The 25,623-nt window shown below is 42.6% G+C and overlaps 1 protein-coding gene across 3 annotated transcripts in view; it reads left to right on the top strand.

Moving 5' to 3' along the window:
• The first annotated feature begins 461 nt into the window (after positions 1-461).
• Positions 462-25,623, top strand: part of USP25 (ubiquitin specific peptidase 25) — a 145,700-nt gene continuing 120,538 nt past the window's right edge. Inside the window, exon 1 of one of the 3 annotated variants that reach the window (XM_074971419.1) lies at positions 462-621. In XM_074971419.1, coding sequence (XP_074827520.1) covers positions 577-621 — 45 coding nt within the window. In that variant the 5' untranslated portion in view covers positions 462-576. The remainder of the gene's footprint in view (positions 622-25,623) is intronic. The other 2 variants (XM_074971427.1, XM_074971434.1) reach the window with 2 other exon arrangements.

Below are 25,623 nucleotides of genomic sequence, written 5' to 3'. Positions count from 1 at the left end.
CAGCAACCCTGGCCCCTAGGTGAGGAAGTTGCTGCTGTTGGAAAGAGGCAGCTGGGCAGGGAGGGCAGGAGCACGAGGTAGGGGGTAGGCAGAGGGAGAGCCGTAGTACTCGTGAGGAGCGGGAGACGGAGGAGGAGTGGGGCGGAGGGAAGCCAGGGCCGCTGGTTACTGGCGGGGGAGAGGGAGGAGCGTGGGGGGATGCGGGCGGCAGCGGGGGGAGGCGGCGGAGGGCGGGGCGGGGCGGGGCAGGGCAGCGGGGCGGGGGCGGGAGCCGAGCAGGCGGTGGTTGGCTGCGGGGCTGGGCGGGGCGGGCTGCGAGCCGGGGGCGGAGCTGGCGGCACATTCCAGGGCCCGGACCGGGCTGGGTGGCGGGCAGGAGCCGGGCCTGAGCCGACCCGCTTCTTTCCGTCCCAGGGCGGCACGTCTGCGTCGCGCCGAGTCGGGCTCCCCCCCCCCGCCTGCGTCCTCCCCGACTTCGGGCCCGGCACCTGCCTCTCCGCTGCCCGCGCTGCCGTCTCCTGCTGCTGCTGCTGCTCTGCGCCGGGGGGACGCGGCCAGCGGCGCCGGGCCGGGGCCATGACCGTGGAGCAGAACGTGCTGCAGCAGAGCAAAGCCCAGAAGGTACCGACCGTGCAGCCCGCCCGCGGCCCTCCGCGGGGACCGGCCCAGCCCGCGCCGCCGGGGGAAGCCCTCCTGCGGCCGCCGGGCTACGCGAGGGCCCGGCTTTGGAGCCGGAACGCGGGGCGGGGGTTTCTCCCGGGCGCTTCGCGCTGTGACCTTAGCAGGGAGCCAGCTGGGCGGCGACGGGCTGGGCTGGGTCGGACTGGTGGGGGTGCGAGCTGGGGTTGGGTGCTTGCTGGGCTGGGGGCCCTTTGGGGGTGGGGGCTGTGGCTGCTGTGAGCGCTGTATAATATCGCATGATGTCTCTTCTCCATTAGGTCCTACCTGCCCCGCCCCATGAATTTTTCTCCCCCACCAGGACATATGTGGGGTGTAGCCATTCACCCAGCGCCCATTGTAAACAACTCGCCCCTCCCTCCTCCCCAACCCTTTTCGCTGTGCTCTCCCCTACACACCATCTCCTCTATTCCCCCCCCCCCCCCCCAATCAATCAGCGTTTCCCTCTCTTCCCTCCAGTCCTTCCCTGAGAAGATCTTTAGAGCAGATCTCCCCAGGCCTTCATAGTTCTGGAGTGTTTTCCTTTTGTATGTTGCTTGAACATGAAAGTTATGAACAAAAACTGTTTGTCTAATTATGTAAGGATGTGAAACCAGTACCTTTCAGTGAGTGGATCGGTCTAGTTGGAGCATGCTTTTATAGTAACCAAGGTGCCGTTCGTCATGCCTGAGGAGAAGTGGACTGTCACAATTATAACTTTTGAATTCCTTTATGTAGATGTAGTTAGAATGTGCAGCTTCCCTCAGGATGTGCTCAGATGTGATGAGTAGAGTTCCTAAATAGCCTGTGGTACACATGTAAAAGAATAGTAGCTTGTGCGGAGCCTCTAGTAAAATCACCTCCCGCTTTCATTGTGCAGTGTGCTCTGGAGTGCAAGGTCATGTTGCTTCCATTCACTTCAAAGGTAGCTGTATTTCAGTGGTGGTACAGGTATGCAGGGTACGGTCTTCAAACTCCCTCATAAGTAGTCCTGTTGAACTCATGGGATACTTATCTAAGAAAAAAATATTCACATGACTAAGGATTGTAGGATAGTACCAATATTTTATAATGTGCCTGGTAATTCTCAGAGGAGAAAGGTGCTATGCTGTACATATAAAATACTGGATACAAGGTGTTACTTAAATGTAAAATACAAATACTGATATCAGTAGATATTTAAAGTGGAAGCTATTCTGAGCATATAACAATGGAGTAATAAAATGATTGTAAAATATATTTGGAGGTCTTATTAAAATTGAAGATTGTATATTTAGTGACTTTATCAATTTCATTTTTCCAGTTGGATTTAAGCAGCTGGTGGTGATGTGGAACCTTTCAACTCTGTCACTGCTGAAAATTGGTATGGTCTGTTGCTGTTCATTGGCTAACATGAAGTGAGTTGGTGACTGTCTCCACTACAGACCTTACAGCAGCACAGCTGTACCACTGCAGGGTCCCTGGTGTAGTGACAGGAGAGACCTCTCCCATTGGCATAATAAAACCATGCCCAGCGAGTGGCAGTAGCTATATTGGCGGGAGAGCATCTCCTGCCAATATAGCACTGTCCACACTGGCGCTTCTGTCTGTAAAATTTACGTTGGTGTGGGGGTGGGTCTTTTTTCACACCCCTGACCGGCAAAAGTTTTACCGACAAAAATGCTACTTTACTTAAGCTTAAGTAAGGCTATGTCTGCACTTTCTCTTATCAGTGTAACTTTGTCGGGGGGCGGGGCTGGTATATTTAACCAAAATTGTCGTACCAGTAAAACTCTGGTATGGATGTGGCTATACAAATATAAAAGGGTGTACTGGTATAGTTATTCTCACCTTCCCATGTGGGAAAAACTACACCAGTATAACTGTCTTTACTGTGGGGTTGTGCTGCTTTTTCTGTATTGGCATCGTTAAAGTAGTACTTTTTTCTAATTTAGATAAGCCGTTCAAGAGAGGTGCCCACTTCTAAAGATTTTGATTAATTAGCAAGAACTCTAATACTAAAATCTTGCTGCTGCTGGTAGTTTATTATTTGCACCGCTCCAAAGAGCATACAGTAAAACTGTTTGCATTGTATCATCTGAGTAAACTAATAAACCTCTGCAGTTCAAAGAGGATTCAGAGTTCATTAATTTTTCAAGCCAAAAAACTGATGCAAAAGCATATTAGTTTAAAATTATTTTAGTTTTAATATCTAGCAATATTTATTAGCTATATGTAACATTAAAAATCTCCCTGATACTACATTTTCTGTGACTTGTTTTCTCTGAAATGTATGTGAAAAAACAACCTTTAGTTCAGGTTGCAAATTTTGTCTTCCAAGTGACAGCTCCAAATCTTAATGGATACAATCAAGAGTTTACATGCTGATAGATTTAAACAAATAATAAGCCAAATAATATGTTACAGAAAATATACTAGCAAATTATGTAAAATATTAAAATGGACTTATCTAAATTGGGAAAATTTACAAAAATTCCTACTGGTTTAGCTGAACTGGAGCTAAAAATGGTGGGAGTTTGTTTTATTGGGGGAGAGGAGTGGAGAGTGCTTTTTTTGTTCGTAGGCAAGGACTGAAAGTCTCTCATGACTGTCCTGTTAGTGCAGAGAAACTACATATAAGGTACAAATGTATTATTAGCTTTCCAAGAGATGACTTTGAGTCAGCAGAATACCCTTACTCATCATAACTGTGGTTTTCAGTAACTAACTAATCAGGATCTCTTTCTGTTACTCAGGAAGTATTTAGCAGCTTTTGTAATACTTTAAAATACGGGTTTATTTTGGTACAATGCTGTATAGTTAACTTGAAAGCTTGGTTCACTCGGGCTAGGAGCCTGATCTGCACTTAAAAGTTTTGCTGGCATAATTATGTCATTTAGGAATGTGAAAAAAAAATCTTACCCCTTACCGACATAGCTATGTTGGCAGAAGCACTAGTGTAGACACAGTTACATTGGCAAAAGAAATTTTGCTCGTATAAGTTTTGTCTACACTCGGAGATTTTGCTGGTAAAGCTATACTGGCAAATCCTTTCTAGTATAGACAAGGCCTAATATTGTTTTCCTTACTTAGAGAATCTGGGTCTGTTTAAAATTGGATCTTTATTTCCTTTATTGGGCATCTTGACTTTTGTGTTACTCAAGTTTTGCTCTCTATCTCTTGAATCAAAGAATAACCAGGATCATATTATCACTCTTGTTGCTGTGTCCAACTTGGGGAATCTGTAACATTGTTCACTATTTATGGGGTCATCTGTAATGTCCATGTTTATATATAAGTATTTTAATAAACGTAAATAGTCTGGTAGCTTTTTGTTTTTTGTCCAGAGGTATTCCCAATATTTGGTTAACTTTTGGCTCCTATCTGACTTTTATCCTCTTTTCCTTCCAGTAAAATGTTGATTTTGGTCAGGCTTCTTGTTGAGAAGGTAAAGAATTTTTATTTGTTTGATTCCACACAGTTGGCTGCTCAGTTTGGTAGATGTGTCTTCAAGTTGTCTTTCCAAAGGAACACAGTTGTAATCTGTCACTCTTACTGTGGAGAGTCCCTTAGACATTGTGTACACCACCAAAACTCAGATGCACAGTTTTCCAGTGATAGAAAATGAGAAGCAATAGTGTACACACATCATATGTCTCTTCACAACTGTGTCACTTAACTCCACTGAAGTGTAAGTTATAGCTGACCTCCTGTCTAATAAGAAATGGCTCTAGATCACTAATTCATTTTACACTGGCCTCTGAACAGCCAACACATGGTACCAATTTGCAGTGGTTATCCTGGTTTGTGTGCCAGTCAGAGAAGGACTGGATGGTGGTTGTGTGAGGTGTGTTTTTTTTTTTTAAATAAACAAACAGTTTGTTTTATTTATGCTGCAGTTCCTCTTATCATTGCTGCTGAACTGTCTGAATTTTGCCAGTGTAGTTGTGATCCATAATAGAATAAAATGAGAGGTGGCAGTTCATCTCATCTTTGAGAAATATCCTGTATTAAGGATATGTAGCACTGACTTTTTAAATGATATATAGCACGTTCCTAGGAAAAAGACAACTTGCTTTTTTTCTTTTCGCATCTTCCATAGGTTAAAATGTCTTTCCCTTAAATGCCCTTTTCCAGACTTTTGGTTTGCTGGTGGCTTGCGGAAAGTTGGTTGGTCATGTGATTTTTGGCTCTTCCTGTTTCCTGCTACTAAATTGCATTGAATAACAGCTGAAATGTTGTTACTCCCTACTATTACTTTTCCATGAACTTTTCCATGTTGTAGTTGTCATGAGAATATTATGGGGGTGGGGCAGAGAAATGGTCCATGCAGTCATGAAAGGGAGGGGAAATTATCTGAAGGACCATTTTCCTAAGTTGTGGTCTACTCTCTAAAAAATATTTAGGAAGTGCTGTACAACTTTTTCCACTATTCATGGTTTTAAGACCAACAACCACTGAAATAATGGTACTGTGAACATGAATTTGAACTCTTGCTATTGCAACCAGTTTGCTGTGTGCCGGCATCAGCTTCAGATATTAAAAATATTTGTCGTGAATTCGTCATAAAAACATGTTTGGAGGGAATGCTGTGTATTGCGTTGGTGTTGACTATTTTTAAAATACTTGGTGATGTGTGTATAAAGCCTTATTTTATGTCACTTACGTTTGAACACAGACCCTGCTCATTATTTACAACAGCAGGTAAAACTCAATTTTATGAAAGTCTGATCAATACAAAACATCTTTTGCCCTTCTCCCCCCCCACCCCCCCTCGGCCAGCCTAATAAGTTATCGACTATTTCCTGGATTTTATGGTCATGTTGTAAAAGGCAGACAAAAAACCTTTGTGAAATTGGGATTTATATTTATTAAGTCGGTGGACCATATTATAACTTTACTATTAAATGCATGTTTTAAGGACCTACTCTAAACCTCATTGAACTCAATGGGAATGCCCTCAGTGACTTCATGATGTATTATTTGTGTTGTGGTAGCATCTATGAGCCACGTTCCTGATGCAGGACCCCATTGTACTAGGCATTGTTCAAACCCATAACAGACAGTTCCTGCCTCAAAGACCTTACTTGAATTGCTTTTGGATCAAGTCCAAGTTCAAAATATACAAATGTACAAGGTGTCTTTAACTAATAAACTTGTTTTTAGTTCTTTTTATAATTCCAAAATGGCTTAATTTACATTTTTAAAAAGAAAAACAAATATTTATCGCTATACTAAATAACATTTATCAAGGTTTATAAAAGAATCACAACTTTGCATTAAAAGGTTAAAACACATTTTCAAAAACACATTATTTTAAGTGCTCCTAACAATCTGTATATATTGGACCATTAAAAGTGATCTGCAAAGGTGGGTGGGGGGGGGAGGACAACTGAGCTTTTGTGTAATATATAATGAACCTGAAAGGGCAGGGGTGTTAATTTTTTTTTTAAAAGGCAGAAAGTTTAAAAAAAAATTAGATATTCTGTTCTTGTCTGCCATGGAAGAAATGGAGACTAATCTGGTTTTGTGTATGTAGTTTACTTTTTGTACTTATTAAGGGTCATACATTTACTATGGTGAGGAGTTCTTCTGACTTAGCTGGAATTGCTTATCATAGTTTTATTACTAGTCAATAGTGAGAAGTTAATGTTTGCAGGATTGGGCCACGCTAGTTAGTTTCACTTTCTATTCTCCTGCACTAATAAGTACAGTTATGCAGTGTATGGATATCAGTTCAGGGAAAGGTTTAAATGAAAGCAAGCCATGTCTTTTCTTGAAAACGAAACTTAAAATTTTTTGTTTTTTAAAAAGTAGAGTTTTTCAAAACTAAGCTGCTGCACCAGTAGACACGTTGAGAAGGACCTGTGTTCCTTGGTCTGTGAGTTGAGGGCACTCAGCATCCCATAGAACCTATCTCTAACTTTATGTTAAAGGGTATTATTCCAGCATCACAATGTGAATAATAGCCATGTTATTAGGAAGATGGTACAGTGCAGAAAAGTTACTGTAATAGTAATAAATTCCAAAGTGAATTGGAAATGTTCAGGCTAGACAGTTCTTTATTATTTGTTATAAAATAGGACTATTCCTGTTAAAGTGCTACTTGGTGTACTTAAAAATAAAGCAGCCACTCTCTTAATGGAATGAAATATTGAACTCTGAGTGAAAATGTTGTTAAAATGCTTATTGAGTGACAACTGATTACCATACATAGTCTCTCAGAGGTTTATGTGAATAATATGTATCGTAGATTTTGATCTGATTCAATTACTGTATACGTATTATAGCCTTCAAAGATCTAGGTAAAAAAGGATGAGGTAGGATTAAGCATGAAAGGCTGATACAATAGCAGCACTAACTTCAATGTTTTTGATTTTTGCATATAGTAGAAGTGAAAGTGATCATGTCCGGTTGTTCAAGAAATGTGTAGCTTTCTTCATCACTACCTTTGCAGACGTTTTAAAAAAGACTCTGGTCTCGAAGTGATTTATAGCTGTGAGGTTGAAAAAAGAATACAATTGCATGTTTAGCTACTGAATGGTAATCAGTAATTGGAGTACACTTACCCCCCCTTTTTTTGGGGGGGGGGGAAGGCCTGGTTCTTCTCTCTCTCTCCTCCCCATGCTGGTTTGTAGGTTAGAAATTGTGAACTCTTTCAGTATTCCCATATGAAGAGTTTTATGTTCTGAGCACCAAATACCATGTTTCTTAACACTAGTTCAAATTCTTTGTTTCTGACAGTATATATGTTGGTAACTTGTTATGTTTCAAAAGAATGTATTTTTAACATTGGGAAGTTGGAACCATTTTGTACTAAAACTTGCTTTAAATCATATCTTCTTTAGCTAAAAAATAAATGGGTCTCCAAAACAGCTGTACTGTGCCGTGCCATGCCGTGCCAGGGCCAAGCAAAACTCAGCTAAATTGTTGTATTCTCTGAACACTCCTAATCCTGGCACTTGTTCATTTTCTAGAATTTGGAGAACTTGTTAGTATAGCAAAGCTTGCAACAAATCAAGTCAGTCCTATTCCTGAAGTTAAATCTCCTAAGACCCCAGTTCTCCTCCTGTTAAACTCAATAGCAAAATTATAGCTGAGTGTGATAGGGGAAGGTCTTAAGATTGTTGAAAAGATAAATAGGGGTCTGGTGTGGTGACTAGAAGACTGATTATTTCACAAATGTCTGTGCGAGGCATTGTGAATTCTGTCCTGTGCACTACAGATCTGCTCTTCGTGGGTATTGCTGCATTCAAAAATCACAAATTAAGCCCCCAGATATAGTTGTTTTAAAATTTATAAGATTAAAAATATTGGTTTATTTTTATTTGCCTTCTGGTTATTGAAACATTAGAGGTCACACATTCGGTCTTTACTTTGAAAAGGTGAGCGTTGAAACTGTTTAAACAAAGCTGGTGTTCTCACATGAATCCAAGAGTTGAAGCTTTGAGGAAAAAATACCAGTATTGTGAGAGTTTACAACACTGAATTATTTACTCATTTGTGAGGGTAGCTGTTCTGGGTGAGGATAGAGATTCTATATGGAATCCTAGTAGTTTATAGTACAAAGTCATTGGAATTGGAGTAACAGAGTGATCAGATTAATATTGGAAATTCACATCAGACATTTAACTTCTGTGTCTGAACTGCTTTTCTTAAAAGCAACAAAAATATTAGTCTGCTTTTTTTTCTGATGCAAATCTTTTGACTTCATATGCCTTGATCAAAACAATGCTGCTTCTATTCTAGGTTGCTAAATTAACTGCAACTGAGAAGTTGTGCTGAATAAAATGTGTCTTTTAAAAGAGTTTCTTTGTTAATATGATAGAAAATAAACAGCACTTCATTTTACTCATTTAAATGTACAAATGTCTCCGTATGACAGGTTTCAAGTCAAGACAGACTGACATACCTCAGATGTTCTTCTGAACTTGAACGCTTCTGATTTTTTTTCTTAAGTGTCAAACTAATAATCCTCTGTGCGTTTTCAAGAAGTATATTAGGTTCTTACGTTTGAGAGGAGAATAATTCATTTGGCAGATGGTCTTCAGAGACCACACAGCTTTAAGGGCTTGATCCAAAGCCCATTGAAGTCAGAGGACCTGTGAATCTGACTTTAGTCATCTAGATTTGGTGCAAGTTTATGCAAGTTAATCCTTGTGATGTGATACCATGCATAGGTTTCTGTGGATCCTTCATACATATTCAATAGTCAGTTATAGTTCGTTGCTGGAGAATAGTATAATAAGTACTGTTGTGAAATACAGGGAGTCCAGCTGGATTAATTTGTCTTTCTGGTTCACTCTGAGACTGTAAAGTATCTGTCTGAATTATTATGAAAAATCTAATTTGTATACATTCTTTGGTGAATAGCAAATGCTCTAGTTAAATTTTGTTTCTGATATAATCCTTTTTTGCACAGACTTCATATGAAGTCCATGCAAAGTTCAGCTTTTAGGACAAAACTTTCCATGCTTGTTTTCTATCTAAAAGTTTTAATTTTTTTCTTTAAATTTCAGCAATATCCTTTTTTAGCTATGTGTTACTTTAAAGTTACCAAGTTGAATGTTAAAATTAGTGTGCTTTTTGCTACAGTAGATTTGAAGAAAAATTTTTTGTATTGCTCTGGCTCATTTGAAAATTACATGGAAGTTCAGCACAATATCTCTTTTAGATCAGTAAATGATGCATAGTACATGTATTCAGAATTTGGGAAGTACACGCATTTCAAACATGCAGTTGCCTATAACATCTCTTTGTTATCCTCAGCTGAGAGTGTCTTGTGAAGTCCCCTACTCCTTTCAGCCACAGAAGGTGGTCCTGAGTCTACTCTTTGGTAGGGTTACCATATTTGAACATTCAAAAAAGAGGACACTCCACGGGAGGGGGGTGGTATTTGCTTGCGCCCCCCTCCGGCTCCACCCCAACTCCACCCCTTCCCTGCCCCGCTTCCAACCCCTTTCCCAAAGTCGGAGCCCCAACTCTGCCCCCTCACTGCCCCATTGGACCCCTTTCCCAAATCCCCGCCTCGGCCTCTGAGCACGCTGCGTTCCCCTTTCTCCCCCCTCCCTCCCAGCCGCACGAAACAGCTGTTTCACGGTGCAAGCGCTGGGAGCTAGGGGGGAAAAGTGGGCACTGTCTCGACTGATCAACATTCACTTTCTTTCTCGAATGATCGACTCTTCTTTGGGGAAAAGTAATAATGGCAAAATCCCAGATGTTTTTAGATACTTAAAGATTCCTCTCGGATGGCGATTTAAGAACCAAAAAGCCGGACATGTCCAGGAAAATACGGACATATGGTAACCCTACCTCTTTGGCCCCTCTCAACCCATCTGGGAGTTAGCATTAGGGTTTTTTGCTCCCTTGCTGATTTCATGGAGGCATTGATGCATTTCTTCTAAGTGATGTGCTTTATGAAATGTGCAGTCTGGGAAGCACCAGGTGTAGAGAGAATATGTCCTGTTTCAACACATCATAGTAACCTTAATTCTAACCTTTAAGTTGAGGTCTGTGCTCTTTTTCCCTACTCAGTAAGAATGCCCACAATTTTGAATTATTAAATAAAAATAACTGTTTGCTTCAAGAGAAAATAGTCTCTAAATAACTATTTTTAATGTATAAAAACATTTTTAACTAGCTTTGGGATTATTTGCAAAACTTAGTGTCACACTTTCCTTCTCTGCAGAGTCCCACTCCTTTTTCCAGTTTCCTTTTCCTTTCTCCATAGTGTTTCCTTATTTATTTGTCTTCTCTGTAACTTCTGAGGCTACTTCATCTGTTCTTGAAGGACCATATCACTTTTTTGCCTACGCATGCATGGTTTGTTTGCCTGTATTGCATTCTTTCTACTGTTTTCTTCCCCCACAGCTTTTCCCTCACTTCTGTGGCCTCCCTTTGCAGAAGTTCTTTGATTCTGGCATCTTAAATCTCTTTATAAAAAAAAATCAGATACTAGAATTAAAGGATCCTCCTCACCCTTTTCTTTCCTTCCCTTGACTGTCCTGGAACCTTCAGTAATCAAATTTCCATTGGGGAGTTTTAAAGGGGCCTTTCAACCTGAAAGATTTTTCTTTATTGTAGGACCCAAGCCAAAGAGTGTCCTTAACTCCCATTGACTACAGTGCACCAACTTGCAGGATTGGTCTATAATTCAGTCCCAGGAAAACCTGTGCAATGAAGGGTAAAACATTCTAGTGTTTGTGGTTACTGATTGCTATAGAAGGATATGGTTGTCTAAGCGTTTATTCATTTTTGAGCGCTTTAACTATGCGTTTCCTAGTTTTCCATTGCTTGTTTACAAGATTTATGTAAGATTTTTATCATTAAGTTACTGATATGTTTTCTCAACCTTTTTTAACAAATATTTTTGGTTGGGGAATTTACTTGGTTTTTTTTTTTAAAGTAAGCAATATTTCAAACCTTCCCAGGGAGTAACTGAAGAATGGGACAGGACACCTTATAGAGGCTGCAACATTCTGCACAGTAGTGGGACCAGGTGAGCTTGGCCACTAGACATTCTTGTGGAGCTTAGGAGCTCTGTCTGGCCCTGGCTTCCTGGTCAGCATTTCCATAAGTAGGCTTCTCACTATCCTCCTGCTCTCTCAGGGTCAGCACTTTGATTCTTGCTGTTCTTTCCATCTTTGCATTCCTTTAGCTTTTCAGAGAGCCACAGGGTCTGCAGACTTAGCAGATTAACAGAAACTATAGACTCAATGGTATATTTTACTGAGGTCTTTAGAAACCCTGCAAGGAGGAAAATCTGAGAGCGGGAGCAGGAATCAAGGAATGGGGACACTGAAGTAGAGAGCAAATAACTTGGTGAAGCTGGCTGGAAGCCAGAGATCCAGAGGCCTGCAGGATTCCATGTGGATAGCCGAAGTTAAGGGTAGGAGGAAACTCTCTGAGAAGTTTAGGATATCAGTAGTGTTACAGGAATTCTGAACCCAGGGAAGTCCGTCCAGTTGTCTGTGGTCAGCTCCTCTGATGTGCTGCTGCTGGTGGTTACCACCTCCTTTGAATCATTTGTATGCATAATGGTGCTATTAGAAGTTACGGATTCCATGATTTATCCATCTTTAGCCACATTATTTTTCCCTTCCTTTCTCTAGGATTAAAGAAGTTGTGTTACAATGAGGGAAGATACAACCTGTACCCTCTGGGAGTGTGATAATTCTGTCACTATTTCTTAGTGTAGGTGGAGTATGTGTGGGAGGGGGCGCTGTGTCTGCTTCATTATCTTCCTGTGTAGTAAAGTAGAAAGATTCTGCTACCTATTGGCTTCTCCATGCAGAATGCTGAAGATTATATTGCCATATGTCCTGTGAAGGTGAAAGCGATGAAAAAGCTATCGCTGAAGTACAGTAGCATCTCTGTTCTTGCCTCTATGGGGACCTCGTTGGAAGAAGGCTGTTGGGGAGGGAAGGGGAGAGGGAGGACAGTTGTCTTCTGTTTGTGTACATGTCAAGTAACCTGTGAAATGAGAACTCTTCTGGCATATAGAGTTTTCCATACTCCACTGGTTCATCTCAGTGAATAGAATTGCAGCATGCAAATTGACTGGAGAGGAAGGATGACAACAAGTTACTATCTCAGATATCACAGCGCGACTGAAGAGTGACTTGAGCTATTGACATGGCCTGATAATGATAACAATCATGAACAACAATTTTTTTTTACCAGTTTAGATTAGTGACAACCTAATATTTTCAAATGTATATGCTCAAGGTTTCGATGAGCATTATCTGTATGGAAAGTTAGAATTATCTGTATGATTCGATTACAATCATTCAAGTGGGAAAAAAATCATTAATAAAATGAACTAGAAAGTGCCCTTTCAGCATCATTCTATCAATTTTCTCAACACATTTTTAAAAAAACTGAGATGGGGAGCTTTTACTCTAGCCTTGGGTGCAAATCTTGGTGCATCCTTAATAATGGACATACTACCTGTGCCTCCATAATGTTCTAATATCATTGCATATGTTAAGATTATTAATTAATGAAATCAAAGCTACTCAATGACCTTCACAGACAAAGCCTCCTGCAGGTAGTCCGTAATGTTTCAGTACTCTTCCTGTAGAGATGTTACATGTGTCAGTGATGTCTTAGTGTTTGGCAGTAGATTCTTTTCCAAATCCTAGAAATGAGAACTGGTTTCAAACAAAGACAAACCCCCACAACCCAACTTGTTAAGTAACTTAGTGTAGTGTGTGCTTCCCTTCTTGTATAAAATTGTTCTCTTGAGTCAGTGCCTGCTTATTAACAGACCTTTTTTAAAAACACCTGGAAAGGTTAAAAATAACACCCTGGGGATACAGTAGGATTAATAATCATTTTAATTAAACAAACAAAGTGGTTAACTTTGTCTAAAAAAAGGCCGCCTTTAAAGCTTTTACAGAAGGACCAGAGAAATTCAAGTGAAACAGTCAACAAATCACATTTATGTAAATGCGTCACTGGTACTGGGGGAGAAAAAATGTGATCTCATCGTAATAAAGACATCCTCTGTATGTAACAAAGAAAAAACTGCAGAAACCTTAATTTATGCTGCACAGTATGTAGGATATTTTCTGTAGCAGAAATCTGAGTTTAGTGTATTCTCTTTTGTGAAACATTGTTTAAGTTGGAATATTTCATTTTCCTGCATGCTCACAGAAAAGCTTCACTTGCCTGAGGAACATGAGGTTGGCACAGCAAGCTGAGGTGAGGTCAATACAGTGGTGTCTTTAAAGATTCTCATTGTTGACGGTAACACTGATAGTGTTTATATCATAAGGGATCTCAGCATTTAAAAAGCTGTTGAATAATATGTCAATAAGCCACTTTAGTGTTTACATTAGGAGGCACTTCGGGCATACCCTTGAGTGTGGTGTTTAGTCTTGTGTCTTCAGCCACTGAAAAGTGGACCACTACTAATGCACACTCTGGAGTGGCTTATTGGTGTCAGGCCTGTTATTTGTACACTTAATGAAAAGAGATTGCAGGGTTTATGGAAAAATAACAGAAGTAGGGAAAAGGTGCTAAAACATCTTTACTCAGCTTTTTTGAATATGCTTATTTAAACACTCTCTCTCTGTCTTGGTACAGTTTCCTGGAGTCCTCAAGAAACCTAGCTGACCTTGCAAAAGCAGATTTTCTTAACAGCCACTTTCAGCTTGCTTTCTTTAAAAAATAAATAAATAGGGGGAGGGGAATAGGAACAAAATCAACTAACCCATTTACACTGGAAAATGGGTTAAAAGTGGTTTGAAGTATAAGAAGCTGCTGCTGAAAAGGTAGCTTGAAACTTCAGGGGAAGGGGCATTTTAAAATATATCCCCTTTTCTCCTTTAGTTTCTCACTATCCCCCCAAGTGCCTCTATCTGCCTCCCATCCCCATAACATGACCTGTCTTTGACCCTACTCACTTGAAACTCGCCCATCACTCAATAAGTATAATCGACGTTGGAAATTTTCTCTGTGTGAGTTATAAAACTCTAGCTGTGTTGGTGTGTGACTGTGACAGCATAAAAAAAGACCCATTCAGCCAATCAGAATGCAGAATGAGGCAACTGGTGTTCCAGCTAGATTCTTGCATAGATTATTTACATGCCTGGATTTAATGCTCAATTTAGAAAGTGTTTCTGTAAACCTGTATCATCCTTTGAATAAACAACCTAAAATCTTGTGGACTTCATAAGAATATCCGTACTTGATGGAACAAAGATATTTTTGCTAATGGTTAATCATAAGTTACCTAAGAATATAAAACACAAATAAGACAGAGGCACTTCCTCAGAAGCAAAGCTTCGCTTGATTCAGTTGAATGCTAACGGAAATTCATTTTAGAACAAATGAGACTGAAGGTAAGTCATTTTACTTTACCAACACATTTTGTGTGTTAAACGATATCATGTGAGTAGAACTAGTATTTATTATACCTTCTTGACACTGGGCCCAATGTTGCTGCCATGAAAGTCAGTGATGACACTGAAGTTGATTTCAACAAGAGCTAGAGTGACCTGTAAGAATTAAATAACTTCTAATAATGTGGGTTTCGTTCAAAAATATTAACAAGTAACAGAACTATCAAATTGCTGAGTTTAATCTTCATGTGTGTTACGTATATACAGTCCCTCATCTTCCAAAAACTTTAGATTCATGGCCTCTACTCTGAAGATGTGAGCAAAATAGAACAGAAAATCCTTCAAAGAAAGAAGTGCTTCTGTTGCCCCAGAAACTCCTGAAGATTCTCCAAGAGAGAACAATATGATGATGCCTCTGTGAATCTGAAACCATGGGGTTGTGGGAAGGGCTGCTGTGTGTAGCATCTCCCCCAATTCTTCATCTCCTAAAAACTTCTAGGTTACACACATAAGAGTGCTGTTTCTTCCCTTTTCCTCTGTAAGAGCCTTTCTCCCTCCCCACCCATGGGGTGTTGAAGGCTAGCTCTAAGGGTTTGTCTACAGTGTAAAAACCAAAGCAAAACAACCCCCAAACATGGCAGCGAGTGTCGGATTGTGGGTCTACAGCAGTGGTTCTCAACCTATTAATCATTGTGGGCTGCAGGTTGAAAACTACAGTGCCCCTTCCCCTTAAAGCCCCCACCATAGTTCCCTACGCCCAGCACCCCCCACCCAGAGACCCCTCCACAGCGCAGGGCTGGGCAACTGGGAGCGCCAGGGCGCAGGGCTGGGAGCGGAGCACCCAGTGTGGGCCAGCAGTCAGCCGTGCCACCTGCCAGACCAGTGTGGCAGCTGTGTGCTAATTAGGCCGTGGGTTGAGAACCACTGGTTTACACACTTGGGCTTACTGCGAAAAATAGCAGTGTAAATGTTCACTCTTAGGCTGGAGCTAGAACTCTGAGACCCACCCTCCTTTTTAGGTTCTAGAGCCCATGTGGGAACGCCTACCCTGGTAGTTCTAGTGCTGTGGTGCAAGCCTGAGTCTGTAGACCTGGGTTCTGAGATTTGCTGCTGTGGCTTTTTTTGACAGTGTATATGTACCCTAAGTTACTAGGTTATGGAAGTGTGACAGAGCCATCTTGTAATGAAAGTGGGGCTTAGATAGTCTGACATGTATCCCTAGCTCTGTGTAGAACCTGGGCCATCATGCAGTTTTAGGGGCTCAAACTCCCTTCCCCTTGTATGGGGTTTTGCGAGGCAGAGAGTACAAAACATCCCCTCCCTGCCCCTTGCTAGGGTGGTTTGGAGGAAAGTCCACATTACTGAACTTGCAGTGTTTTCTGTTCCCTGAACAGGTCTTCCTCACATAGAGAATGATTTGGCTTACAATATTTAGGTAACAGTTGATTTCCTCCCCCCCACCCCCATAGAACTATTTGCTTTGTGCATCATGTTTTATGTAATTTGTAGATAGACATTTGTAGTTGGAAAGCTCACTAATTCAGTCCTTTTTAAAAATCTCATTGTTTACAGCTCTTTAATGCACTGGTAACTTGAATTAAAACATACAAAACCAATCACATTTTGCTTTGTTTTAGGACACTAAATGAGAAGTCATGCCAAGCAATCAAAGCCCAAAATATTTAGGATGCTATATAGAAACAGTTATGAAATAGAAAAACAAAAAATCAGTCAATTCTTCACAAAGGGAAAGTGACTCTGTGTGGTGGTCAGCAAAAATATGGAAAAGTAAACTAATTCAGTATTAAGGCTAAGACTATAACAGGGTTCAAAAAAGACCTAGATAAATTCATGGAGGATAGGTCCATCAATGGCTATTAGCCAGGATGGGCAGGGATGGTGTCCCTAGCCTCTGTTTGCCAGAAGATGGGAATGGGTGACGGGATGGATCACTTGATTACCTGCTCTGTTCGATCCCTCTAGAGCACCTGGCATTGGCCACTGTCGGAAGACGGGATACTGGGCTAGATGGACCCAATTTGGTCTGACCTGGTATGGCTGTTCTTAATCATCTGCTGTTTTATTAATACATGTTTAAAACCATTCTTTTTAAAGCTTATGGAGGACTGGTTGACTCCAAACGTTGATTATGGATTTTAACACCCTTTTCCCGCCGTCTCCAAATTGAATGCAACCCATGCTGTTGTGGACTGGTAGTTCCAGTGACTTTCCTGCTGCCTATTTGAAATAAGTTTGGTCTCAGGCCAGTTCCAAGTGGATAAATGTCTGCCTTGCACAAACCATAACTGTAATTGGCATTTTTTGGCAGTCCTAGCAGAGAAGCCAAGGATTGAACTCCCCTTTTGCCACGTAGGTGATCCTTTCAGGGAGGGTTTGAGGCATATTGGGAGAGTTATGGCATTATTATTTGGTAAAAACTTATTTTCATTTGATCAGATGCTGTTTTAGTAGCTCCTTACTGGATACGCTTCACGGCATTAAATAAGGGGTTTCTCTTAAAGCAGGGGGTGGATGCCTTGTGTTGTGAGGGCTCTCAGTTCAGTACCTTTCTAGAGTATGGAAGGCAATTTTTTTTTTAAACTTGGCTTCCTGCCATCACAAATACTGTATTTTTGATATAAGAAGTAGCCTTAAAACACGAGTGATGATAAAGCACGTGACAGCAGCAAAGCATTTTGATCTGCCCAAATATCTATTGCTTATTAACATGATTTGCCTAGTATCTTCGTGGATAGGTTTCATTTATCAGTCATGTAAGCAAGCTACCAGTTTGGAACCTGACCAGTAAATAAAAGCTTACTATTTTGTTGGAAAGTACAGAGATGTAGCCTTGATCTTAACTCTTCCCAGGAGAAATAATTAACGTTGCAGAGATGACATTCTCTGTGGTAATTGAGGGTCTTTTGTGTGTCCATTCTGCATAATTTCCCTATATCTTTGTTTAATTATTTGTTTATAGCAGAAACTAAAAGCCCCTTTATAGATTAGAGGAATGTAATCCTCTAATCGGTCAGTACTTTTCTCATTACAGCAACAGCATCACATGATGAGACCAGTTCATGAGCTAATTGGCTGGGGGCAGTTCCAGTAACAGCTGCATTTAAAATCAATTCCTATTAGAGTAAAAAATTCTAATTTAGAATAAATGTAGGGGGCCAAGTCCTGCATTCTTTATTCTGATAGTTTTTCCTGTTTAAGTCAATAATGCTGTACTTGTGAGTCAGGTAAGCAGGGTTTGGTTTCTGTATTGTTTGAAGGAATTTGAGATGAAATACCATTCTTGAGCATGTTTTTTTGTTTTTGTGTGACTTAAAAAAATATCCCTAGCACTGATAAATGCTCAAGTATTTGTCCCATGAGAGGGAAGAAATTCTCCTAATGAGTTTTGAACACTTACTTTTCTTTGAATGAAATGTTGAATCCAAAAGTGCTGAAGGTTATATTCTGTGTTAGGCCCTACTTCTCATTACTAATGTTTGAGGCCGTCTGGTTCATCACCAGGAATATAACTGTCTTTGTGGGCCTTTGAAACAAAGGCACATGAAGTGTCTTAAATGACCAGTGTGCACTCGCAGTATGAAAATTTTAAAATTGGAAGTGTCATGAGTAGAGCTGGGATATTTGGAGATACAACTACCCCCCTCCCCCCCCCAAAAAAAAAGCGAGGCTAAAATTTATTTTTTCCTCTGAACCAGTTCAGTAGTTCAGAATGGAAGCATACATACGAGGTTTGTCATGAAATATTGTGGTGTAAATTACAGTTGAGCTTTGGCACCTGATAGTGGTTAAATTATCTGAGTTTATAGCACTGTTTGGGATTATACTATCTTTCTCAGCTGTGTGAAACTAAGTGTAGTGCCGATCCTGTCTTGCTTTACTTGTCTAGGCTCCGCCAGTGGGACGGTATAGCCAGATAACGTTAGACATTTCCTTACGTGGAGGCGTGACTGGCTGGAAAGGGCAAAGATGTGGAATATGGGGACACAGAATTATAAAGGAAAAGGTTGGCGTTAAGCCAGAAAAATAGAAAACTTCTGAGTTAACAGCAGTGACTTTAAACTAGGTAGTCACACTAACAGTTGTTGTATATGCAGCACTATAGGTATACGTGGTGCTCTACCAATAGACACAGTTACAGGCTCGAGCTCTGAACAATTGGCCGTCTAAATTTGATGTAACACAGCATGGGGTTGCAAACACGTGGAACAGGGTGTGAATATGGGCAGATGTGAGGCTTGCATAAGAAATGTAGTAGGCCTATACTTATCATTGGTTCCAATTTTAATATATCTGTATGAAGGCAGTGTCCAGGATGGAGGCCTGTCATGAAAGGCTAATAAAAAAAGTGAATTTTGATCAGGGTTTTGAAGGATTAGAACGAGTCTTGTAGTCTTGCAGGCATCAGGGAGGAAAGACACAGATTGCTTTGTGGGAGGAGGAGATACATAGCTTGTCTGTGCTAGCATTTTTAGTTATACTTGTAACTCAGCTTAACTGAATCAGTTATTTTAGTGTAGATATTCCTCAAATGTGTGAATGCTAAGGGCTTGTCTATACTTGAAATGCTACAGCAGCACAGCTGCTGCGTAGACATTATCTACATCAGTGGGAGGGGTTCTCCCATCTCCTCGTGAGGCACTAGCAATCCTTTCATTGACCTAGTGCTGTCTATACCGGGGGTTAGGTCGACTAAACTACATCATTCAGGGGTGTGGGATTTTTCACATCTCTGGGAGACATAGCTGTGCCAATGTAAGTTCCCAGTGTAGACCAGCCCTAATATAAACACTTGCCAGTGTTGGTTCCGGATCATGACGTACTCTACACTGTGTGCGATCTTTTTCTGTCAGTGAACTGTGACCAGGTGCAAACATTGAGTTTTTGTAGTAGCATTTACATGTGTTTGAGTGTCTGCACTAAATTATGCAACAATGTTTGCATGGCCAAAAACGCTAGTATAGAGATGCCCAAAGGAAACATCAATATGAGTAAAAATGGCAGGGTACAGTTGGGGTAGTACTTAACTTTCATACAAAGCTTCAGTGCATATATTTCAAAGTATTTCATAAGTTATACTGAAAATGTTAAGAGTTGTGCAAACTAGGCATTCTGATGGAGCTGTTAGTAATCAAATCAATCTGGAAATTCGTTTTCTGAGGTTGATGGAGAACAGTAATGCTGGGGCAGCATATCTCAGGTGATTAACAAAAGCACACGTGAAGGATTTATCTGTTTTTCCATTGTTTCTCTAGTGTGTTTTTTGTAACTGTACTTTATATATGTTGGTGGAGGACTCAAAAGCACTGAAATTCGAGAACATGCATTTTCCTCATTTTAATGGTGATAAAGGATTAATACTAGAATGGAAAGCTACATTGAGACCAAAGGGAGCATGGATGTAGGTAAGGTTGTATCTTCTTGTCTCATGCAGTTTGCTGGATTTTTTTCTTTTATTTGCTAAAGTGTGTGTTTGTTCAGATTTCTAATTTGTATCAAAGGAAATGGAGCAAAACTACCAAAGTAAAATATCTCTGAGATATTTGATGGAGGAGCGCAACTATTATTTGGATATCATAGAGAAAGAGAAGACAGGCTTAATATTTGGAGTGAAAAGCACATGAACACAGGTGATTTTACTACTTTACATAGAGGAGAGCAAATCTATAGTAAAGCAACAATGGAAAAATAACAAGTGAATCTGTACATGTAGTTCAGGTGAAACTTTCTCCCCTCCCCTCTGCACCGCCCCCATTTGAGTGTGAATGGGATGACTTTCCTGTAGTAAATTCTAGTGGATGAAACAAAAGGCTGTTTAATGTAATTGCTGAATGTTGTGGTGTTTTATAAAACCTTTTTGAGGTGTTTGTCAAAAATAGTAATATTTTTTGAGGTTAAAAAGGAAAGTGATTTTTAAAGTTTTGATTTTGTCCAGTTTACTCCCTAACTCCCCAGATGGAATTGAACATGAGGACATAGAAAGTATAATAATGCCAGATTGTTTTGAGACGAGAATTTCCCCCTTCACCACCCTCCATGCCATTGTCTTGTCCAGTTTTGAGGCTGTCTGACAAGCCCTGTCTGTCTTGAAGGTGAATGAGCATTCTGTCCCCTCAGCTGCCACTGTAACAGACTTTTCTCATCCCAGGAAGTGCTCTGTAAATTTGTGGTTAAATAGTAAGAACACTATGAACTTTGAGATGCAATGTATTTAAAGTACAAATAGTTGCCAAATTCTCACCATTTATATGAGAACCCTTTTGTTCTAAAAGTTAGCAATGTGTATTCATCATGGATATGTAAAGTAGGGGGAGGTAAATAAGTAGGACCCTATCAAATTCACTGTCATAGGATTTTAAAAATAGTCAATTTCATGGTTTCAGAAGTTTATATCTGAAATTTCATGGTATTGTAACCGTGGGGGTCCTGACCCAAAAGTGGGTTGTGGAGTGGGTGTCGTAAGGCTATTGTAGGGGGATTGTGTTGCCACCCTTAGTTTTGTGGTGCTGCTGGCAGGGGCGCTGCCTTCAGAGCTGGGCAGCTGGAGAGCAGCGACTGCTGGCTGGGTGCCCAGCTGTAAAGCCAGCTCCACCTTCAGTAGTAGCGTAGAAGTCAGGGTCATAGGGCGGGGGGAAGAGAGAGGGGTTATCATATGTCCCTGTTTTCCCAGAAGCCTCCTGCCCGGGTCGGGGGCTGACCGGCTCCCTCACTTCTGTGCTGCCTTCGGAAATGGGCTCCCAACCAGCAGCCGCGGAGTTTCATGCACCCATGGGAGGTTCCCAGAGGTGGGTCTGACCTGGCTCTGGGAGCCACCTATGCAGGGGAAGAGGAAGTCACATCCCTCTTCAGCCTGGGCTGGGGCTAGCAGCTGGAGCCCAGTGCACGTAGGACCCCCTCAGCTGAAGCATTCCCAGCCCTGCCCCTCCCTGACAATAGCTACATTTCACGGGGAGATCAGATTTCATGGTCCGTGATGCTGATTTCATGGTCAGTGAATTGGTAGGGCCCTAGTCATAGGTACAGAGGATATTGTTAAGGATTTTGTTATCTTATCGGTAGGTGGGATGTTACTGGTTCTAGCTATATTGTCCATTATAAGTAAGGCTACAATTTAGTCACGGGTATTTTTAGTAAAAGTCATAGACAGGTCATGGGCAATAAACAAAATTTCACTGCCTGTGACTTGTCCATGACTTATATTAATAAGGCTTGTGATTATATCTTTGGGGGTGGGGAAGAGGGTGTGGTTGTGGGGGGTGCCTGGGACCAGTGGCTCCAGCTGCCTGGGGCCAGCAGATCCTGGAGCCAGCTGCTTGGGCGGCCCTGGGGTTAGCCCCCTGGCCTCTGCAGAGGTCGAGGAAAGCTTCAGAATCTGTGACTTCCGCAACCTCCCTGACAGACATGGAGCCCTAATTATAAGTGAAGGCCAAAAGATTTAAACCTAAGTACCTAAACTTGTGTTCTTAAATCCAGATATAGGAACCTAAGTGACCCCCCCGCCCCAGCAACCCCAAAACAAACAGTGCTAAGAACCTCTAGCTTCTGTTGCTTTCCACAGGATTTGTGAGCATTCAGTAACTTTGAAAACAATCAGGTATTTTTTTATTTAGGTGAATAAATAAGGATTTAAGAGGAGCTGTAAGAATCCATTTTTTTTTTTAAAGCCTTTTACTTAGGGCATGGCTACACTTGCAGATGTAGAGTGCTTTGAGTTAAACCTGCCTTTGGAGAGCTCAATAGGGAAAGCGCTGCCGTCTGTCCACGCTGACAGGAACAAGTGCACTGGCGTGGCCACATTTGCAGCACTTGCAGCGACATTGGGAGTGGTGCATTAGGGGCAACTATCCCACAGAGCACCTCTTCCCATTCTGGCGCTGTGGCGTGTGGGAAGGGGGCAGAGGGGGCCGGGCATTCTGGGTCCTGTCCCAAAGCCCTGTGATGCATCGGTTCGCATCCCAGCAATCCCTGTGCTTCTGTTCACATTTGGCGCCATCTTTCAACATTTTTTGTACTGCACGCTCTGTCTTCCCTTTTGGTCTGCGGGAACAGAGCCCGAACTGCTGATGAGTCTCGCCAGCACATCATGTTTGGCAGTAGAGTTGTTCCTTATGAGCCAAAGTGACCGTGAGGGCTCCGACGATGCTATTGCCTCGAGTAACGCATAGGACATGAGTTTGCTTGTGGCATTCACGGACACGCTCATCACCGTGGAACGCTGCGTTTGGACTCAGGAAACAAGCACGGAGTGGTGGGATCACATCGTCATGCAAGTCTGGGATGATGAACAGTGGCTGCAGAACTTTCGGATGAGAGAAGCCACTTTCATGGGACTGTGTGTGGAGCTTGCCCACACCCTGGGGCGCACGGACACAAGATTGGGAGCTGCCCTGCTGGTGGAGAAGCGCGTGGCTATTGCAATCTGGAAGCTGGCAACTCCAGACAGCTACTGATCGGTCGCTAAGCAGTTTGGAGTAGGGAAATCAACCGTTGGAATTGTGTTTGATGCAAGTTTGCAGGGCCATTAATCACATCGTACGCAGAAGAACTGTGACTCCGGGTAATGTGCATGATGTGGATGGCTTTGCACAAATTGGTTTCCCTAACTGCGGAGGGGCGATAGATGGGACATATATTCCAATTCTGGCACCAGCACACCTAGCCTGCGAGTACATTAATCAGGGTTGAGTGCAGTAGGTAAGGGTCAAGGTTTTCAGGGCTGAGTGGTGAAGCTACAGGTGTTGGAGGCGGCTGGTGGTGGTAAGAACCCGAATGTTGGGGAAGGTGGGTTGGAGGTGACATGGGGGCACAAGGGAAAGAGTTTGGGGACAAGGGCTGCGGGGGGGGGGGCGGGGGGCGGGGCGGGCATGGTAGTGTTCCGCCTGCATGGCTGCGAGCACCTGGATTGAGTCCGCTTGGTGCTCCATTATGCTTATCAGCCGATCCGTGCTTTGCTGCCAGAGCACCGTGCTTTTATGCCGGTGCTTCTCATTCTGCTGGCAGATCCTCCTTTCACTGTCCCACCACTCCTGCACTTTTTGATTTTCATTACTTGAATGCTGCATTACTTAATGCAACATGTCTTCCTTGCTTCTGTGTGGCCTCTTTCTGATTCTTTGGAGTCTTTCGGCCAGTGATAACACGGATGGCTGCATCCGATGAACTGAGCTGTAGCTCACGAAAGCTTATGCTCAAATAAATTGGTTAGTCTCCAAGGTGCCAAAAGTACTGTTTTTCTTTTTGAGATCTCTGTTGCATTTTGCCTTTACAGATGCAACCTTCTTAACAGAGGCAGCATTGTTCACACCAGACAGAGCAATGATTCCCCCGTACTTAAGGGCAAGCACAGTCTACACAATAGCATCATTTGCTTGTCCCAAAGTGAGTGCAAATAACCCACGGGAGCCCCAAAATGGTGAGTAAGCACAGGGTCAAGCATGACTGACTGTTTCACAGCTGTACTGTCTCCTCTGGGTTTCTGTGCTTTGGAGAGAGCCAACAGTGGCAGGGGGCCCCTATACTGAACACTGTATCTACATGTTCCACAGGAGTTGGTCCTGGAAGATATCTCGCTGCTCAGGGTGACCTGGGAATCAAGGGATGGTCTTCTACTGCAATGCAGCTTCTGCCCTTGCCTGTGTACAGCAATGGTCCCCTGCCTCTCATGGCACAGTGGTGCAGACAAGTTAGCCTTACTGGGACAAGGAACACAGTGTCTCTCCTGAGAAACCTGTGCAAGCGCATTGCCCAAGTTCTGGATGAGACTTTTGAAGGGATCACAGAGGCCTATTGCCGCGATGTGCGAGAGCACATCAACGCCCTCTTTCACATCTAGGCATGCATGCAGCCCCAGCCCTAACCCTCCTCACCCCAAGAGCCCGTACCGAATAACTTCCTTCTCAAAATAAAAGCCGCTTACTGGGAACCTTCTCTGGTGTTTGTCCTTCCCCAAGCACCGGCCGCCGTGACTGGCTAACTTCCTCCTGGCTTGAGAACAGCTCCTGGCTGCATGCATCTTGGGATTCCGGGGTGTCTTCCTCTGCCTCAGCACCCTCGCTTCTGCTTTGCTGCTCCTCCTTCTCCTCCTCCTCCCGCCTTGTTGAACTGGGCTCTGAAGTGTCCATGGTGGTGGTCGTTGGAGCGGAGGTGGGGTCGGCCCCAAGTATCGTGTCCAGCTCTTTGTAGAAATAGCAGGTTGCAGGGGCAGCACTGGAGTGGCTGTGTGCCTCGCAGGCTTTGCAGTAGGCATTCTGCAGCTCCTTCACTTTAACCCTCACTTCAGAGCGTCCTGGTCATGGCCCTTTTCCATCAAGTCCCTTGATTTCTGCCTGAAAGTATCGTAATTCCTACCGCTGGAGCACAGCTGGGACTGGACAGCTTCCTCCCCTTGCAACACTGATGAGGTCCAGCACCTCGGCATTGCTCCATACTGGGGAGTGCCTGGTGCATGGAGGCATGGTCACTTGGAAAGATTTGCTCAGCCAGGTGTGGAGTGCTCTCAGAAAACAGGAAGGAGATTTTCAAAATTCCCAGAGAATTTAAAGGATGGGTCTGATGGTTGGTCACCTGAGGGCAGGGCAGTAGAGTTCAAAGTGATGACTAGGGTGGCTAGAACAGGCATTGTGGGACACTTCTGGAGGCCGATCAGAGCGCATTAATAGACCAGGGCGTCCACTCTGGTGCTGCGGCGCTCCAGCAGGGGCACACAAAACATTATTCCACTCACTGAGGTGGAGTACCAGGAGCGGACCAGCTGCGGAGTCAGAGCGCTCTACATGCCTTGCCAGTGTGGATGGGTAGTGAGCTAGTGCGACCCGGGGCTCCTTCAGTGCGCTGTAACTTGCAAGAGTAGCCAAGCCCTTAGAGTAGGCAATGCAGCTAGAACAAGTAGTATCATATCCATCCAAAAATCTCAGTGACTATAGGACCCAGTCCTGCTGCCCCAGCTGTCCTTTGCAAACTTCCCCAATTTAATGTAGCAATGACGTTGAGGAGTGGTTTATGTTGTAATTATTTCCCATGTTTTTGATCCCACACGTTGTTAGGTCACAACTGTCCTGGAAACCCCTCACCAATTTGAGTGGTTTTATAATCACATTTTCAAATTATTCTTGTTTTTTTCTGT

This window comes from Natator depressus, chromosome 1 (assembly GCF_965152275.1).
Source record: "Natator depressus isolate rNatDep1 chromosome 1, rNatDep2.hap1, whole genome shotgun sequence".
Taxonomy (NCBI): Eukaryota; Metazoa; Chordata; order Testudines; family Cheloniidae; genus Natator; species Natator depressus.
Note: the sequence above shows the minus strand (reverse complement) of the source record. Positions and strands in the feature narration are given on the sequence as shown.